Source organism: Gadus chalcogrammus, chromosome 23 (assembly GCF_026213295.1).
Source record: "Gadus chalcogrammus isolate NIFS_2021 chromosome 23, NIFS_Gcha_1.0, whole genome shotgun sequence".
In the NCBI taxonomy this organism is placed as follows: domain Eukaryota; kingdom Metazoa; phylum Chordata; class Actinopteri; order Gadiformes; family Gadidae; genus Gadus; species Gadus chalcogrammus.
In genome coordinates, this window is record NC_079434.1 from 13,550,892 (window position 1) to 13,555,891 (window position 5,000).

Consider the following 5,000-nt stretch of genomic DNA (forward strand, 5'->3'; position numbering starts at 1 on the left):
AAGCCAAAGGAATGTCGCTACCTAGCATAACAGTAACTGTGAGCGCCGAATCGTTCACACTTATTATATCGCGGGGGTTATAAGAGATACAAAGACGCCTGCAAACGTGGATGTGTGTGTGTTGACCCACCCAGCTCACAAACAAACATTTTTGGACACATGTTTGGACACAAGTACACACAGCGCTTTTATACACACACACACACACACACACACACACACACACACACACACACACACACACACACACACACACACACACACACACACACACACACACACACACACACACACACACACACACACACACACACACACTTCCTCAAAGCTCATCAGCATCATCATGCACTCTTCACTTTGCAGCTCACTGCTAGGTATCTCTGGTGATTCCTGTCTAGGCTGCGTGTTGTTGGGGAGCTCTGTGTCTATAGCCGTGTGTTCATCCCCGGCTTACCGGAATCCTTTAGTGTTTGAGGATGAAGAGACATGAAAAAAAAGTACAATCAAAATGCCCCAAAACGGTTCTTTACATACTAGTGCAGACTTTGTGTTTGCCATTATGTTTTAAAATGTTTTCCACGTTGGATATATCTTGAAAGCATGACTTCCACAGCTTCTTCCCGTTGACTTTTTCAAACTCTGACTCGGTTCATTTTCTTCTAAACGGTTGTTTACTTAGAACAGGAAACGCAGTGCAGATGATCAATAAAAGAACAATTCCTCTCAGGTCTTCTGCCTTGAAGCAGATTGCCCGATCGTTTCGCTTGTCCATTGTTTTTTTGTTTTCATTCTTTTCTCCCTAGGGGAACCCCGTCCAGACGGAACAGGCCGACTGCAGCAGGACTGATATGGATCAAATTAAAGCAACATGTGTTTCTGTTTGCAATGTGTTGAACACCGTTCAATGTACACACATGGACTTTAACGATTTATTGAAAAATCATGTCTCCGGTAAATTTTTTAATAATCGTTTATTATTAAGCTTGTGTTTAGTAGTGTGTGGTTTACCAAGCATACCCCATACAAGGTGCAAATAATATTGACAATCGGATTTGAAAAGTGTGTTGATGAAGAAGGGCTGTCTCTCTTCCCAGATGGGTGACGGGCATACCTCTTGTTGCGGAGCACAGTTTCGGTCACAATACTTCATTTTTCCAGCAAAAATAACAAAAAGGTTCCATATCCATGAAGTCTTAGCTTGACGCTCCGACTATTCCCCTCGTTCCTGATCCACGTCAATAGTCCACATGACCACTGTAGAAAAACAAACAAATAAATTGCTTTCAGGCTCATACTAAATTATTTTAAAAAAGCATGTTCGGTCACTCAGCGTTTTGGTTTAAGGCAAATGTACCATGGACACATACATCTATAACCATCTTCTAGGAGAATTTGCCTCCTCTTCCTGCTCCCGAGCTGAACCGGGCCGCCCCGGCAACAGCCTCTGATTGGACCACAGGCACGCCGTGGTCAAACTCGTACTGCATGGCCTTGGTTAAAGAGGTATTTAATGAGCAGAAAAGACACTAAAACACAACTTCCAAAAATGAACAAAGAAGAGAACACTGAAATTACATTTAAGGGAAGCAGTGCCAAAATAAGGTAGAAAAATGCAGTTGTGGAGAATTAACTAGCTTCATAAAATACCTTGATTTAAAAAGAAAAATCCTACAAAAAGGTAGAGAATGTCAACATTTCACTCAGACGATACAATCACACTCAGACACTCAATCTTGAAAATACAACTTTATGTTATCTCAAAGAAGAAGCATAGCATGCATATCTTCAGGTAGCATCGCCTTCTTAGCGCCAGTGGAGCAGGGTGTTTAAGGTGAAAGGTGAAAGGTCAAAGGGTGGAATATACCTTGGAGAAGGAGGGTGCGTCGTAGCTGCTGTAGATGGCCGAGGCGCGGTCGCCGCGGAGACACAACTGAGGGAACGAGCTGATCTGCTCGGCCAACTCTAGAGCTACCTGCAGACCTGGAAGATGAAAGCAAAAGATGAAAACACACACATACACATACCTGACACGCAAGCCTGTCTAGCGTCCACAGAAATATTCTGGATATCATCCCGTAGGGAAAGTGAGAATTGGGACGTGTTCCACGTACAAAAGTCCTACTCCCTGTCAGAACTTGGTTACGTGACTACGGGAGTGAGTGCTGAGTCTTATCAGATAGGACCTGTCAGCCTTGGTCCCTGTTTCGACTAAAATTTAGATTTCTGAAGAAGTGGAAGAAGAAGAAGAAGAAGAAGAAGAAGAAGAAGAAGAAGAAGAAGAAGAAGAAGAAGAAGAAGAAGAAGAAGAAGAAGAACAAGAACAAGAACAAGAACAAGAACAAGAAGAAGAAGAAGAAGAACAACAACAACAACAACAACAACAACAACAACAACAACAACAACAACAACAACAACAGCAGCAACAACAACAACAACAACAACAACAACAACAACAACAACAACAACAACAACAACGAGATCAAGAAGAACGCCATGGGGCCCAGGAGGAGGTGAGTAAGTATGGCTTGCGGACAGCCACAGGAGTACAGGCTCCTTGATAAGAGACTTGTTTTCTTCTGTTTTGTAGATGTACCAATACAGGATCACAATGGGTTGCAGCATACTGTACTTACAGTATATACATACAGTAAGGAGTGAAAGTAAAAAAGTACTATGTGTGAATATGCCCCTGTTTAACGGTTGGTCAGTGTACACGTGGAACACATTCTTCTTCACAAGAAGTTGAAGCAGAAGAAGATGAAGCAGAAGGAGGAGGAGGGATAGCTAAAGAAGGAGGAGGAGGAGGAGGAGGAGGAGGAGGAGGAGGAGGAGGAGGAAGAGTAGGAGGAGGAGGAGAATATAAGCCCCCCTCCTCCAGGCGTTCTCCGCCGGGAGATGCCTGGGAATGAGGTTAGTTCGTGCGAGGTTTGAGCAGGACAGGCGAGGCTGGGCCAAGTCGAGGTGGCTTCTCTAGATGCTTTCCTGATGACGATAACGAGGTGCACCTGTGCCTCATTACCTCCCTTCCAATAAGAACAGAGCTCCTCAATGCTTACAACATTCTCGTGTATAGAATGTTTCTCCTTTTCCACAACATTGAACTTAACAATAACACAACAGAGGACGGACACACGGACTCAGATCTTTTTTCGAGGTGCTGCCTGCGTCCGTCCGTACGCGTGCGTTTCTGCGCTAATTAGCAACAGCTGTGCTTTTCCTCTGATTCAACCCCGACCAACGTGAACAGATTTTTTCGGGGGGATTTTTTGGTCCCGTAACGCGATGCATTTCCCAAGTACAACAGGAAATTAGCACGGGACAAAGCGCAGACAGGAATGCGATTTGATCCTTGCAGGATTCGTGCTAAAGTGACAAAACACACAGCGCTGTGGGCCAGCTGTGTGCAGGCCTGTGTTCGCAGGCCTTATAGGAGCAGGGTGGACACGTGGAGCACGCCTCCCAACGCTGACAGACCAACGTCATCACAAACACTTTGCAGTTGTACACGAACGCATTTCGGGGGGATTTTGACAAAAACAACGTATAAACAATTTATAGGTTTCCCAGCCGGCTTTGATGAATCGGCCCCGGACATAATGACTGTGGAAGGCAGCGGACAAGGTGAAAGGAGTAAATATCCAGCGCGTCTGTCTTCACCCCGATCTCAAAATAAGCGTGGAGTGTGTACTTGAGGAGCGTCCTCTCGGCGGTTTGGCCATGAGGAGAAACGAGGGAACACACACGGAGGGAACACCTTGCGTGATCCGCCGCGCTCGGGCGTGAAGGGCATGCTGGGCCGTGTTGACAAGTCTACTGTAAGCAAAGCGTCTGGCCTGGGAACGGAGGGAGCTGGAGGCTGATGGGACGACCTCATCCACTCATTTACATCAGCGTGAGCTAAAGCTTAGGCTGAGAGAGAGGGTGAGAGAGAGAGAGAAAGAGGGAGAGAGAGAGAGAGGGAGAGAGAGAGAGAGAGAGAGAGAGAGAGAGAGAGAGAGAGAGAGAGAGAGAGAGAGAGAGAGAGAGAGAGAGAGAGAGAGAGACAGAGAGAGCAATCAAGAATGAGACAGAGAGGGAAGGGAGAGAGAGAGTGATAGAGAGCGAGAGTTGTAGAGAGAGCGAGCGAGAAGGAGAGGGAGAAAGAGGGAGAGAGAGAACAGTCAGGTGCTGTAGACGGGACCTCACTTAGGGCGCTGCACTCTTGGCGAGAGGAGAGAACATTCTTGAGAGAGAAGATTGTCCCTGATCACGATGTGCTCCGTCAACAGTTCTGCGGATTGGGGTGCGACCCAGTGGTGTTTAATATGGGAAAATGGTTGCCAGGGGAGGACCACTGAAACACTACTTATATCGAAACGATTGTCATCACTATGCGGGGGGGGGGACAACCCTGGGGTCGTCTCACTCTCGTAAAGGGAGTGAGACGATCATCAAAGTCAAAACATCCCCGCCCACCTCACCTCCACCATCTCTCTCTCTCTCTCTCTCTCTCTCTCTCTCTCTCTCTCTCTCTCTCTCTCTCTCTCTCTCTCTCTCTCTCTCTCTCTCTCTCTCTCTCTCTCTCTCTCTCTCTCTCTCTCTCTCTCTCCCTCTCCCTTCCAACCCTCAGAAAGGATGGCGGTGGACTTGAGCCATTGGCTCGGGTCCTGAGAGTGAGGAGATGTTTAGAGCCGCACAGCCGACAGTGTGATCTCCAATGTGCTGTTTGTCTGTTTGAGTGCGCTGGATTAGTTCTGCACCCGCTGAACCTCACTCTCGCTCTCTGCTTGCCTCTCCTCCTGAGCGAGCAGAGAACACAGCTCAACACTTGTGTTTTTTTGCTCAGGGTTAGGTCATCTTGCTCGAGGATGGACTTGCTCGGCTGTACTATAAACGGTCAGATCTGCGTCTATATATATGGCTGACGTACGCGCAGACTGATAAAAGCTTAACCGTTCAACAGGGGCATACTCACACGCCTTACTTGTATTCAATTACTCAGCCCGCCCCCCCCCCCCTAA

The 5,000-nt window shown here is 47.0% G+C and overlaps 1 protein-coding gene across 1 annotated transcript in view; it reads right to left on the minus strand.

Annotated features, from left to right (window-relative positions):
* Positions 1-502: 502 nt before the first annotated feature.
* The window catches only part of zgc:101569 (uncharacterized protein LOC449822 homolog), an 18,958-nt gene continuing 14,460 nt past the window's right edge, over positions 503-5,000 (minus strand). Inside the window, exons 5-7 of the mRNA XM_056584402.1 lie at positions 1,865-1,980; positions 1,368-1,490; positions 503-1,254 (exon numbers count right to left, since the gene is read on the minus strand). Coding sequence (XP_056440377.1) covers positions 1,383-1,490; positions 1,865-1,980 — 224 coding nt within the window. The 3' untranslated portion in view covers positions 503-1,254; positions 1,368-1,382. The remainder of the gene's footprint in view (positions 1,255-1,367; positions 1,491-1,864; positions 1,981-5,000) is intronic.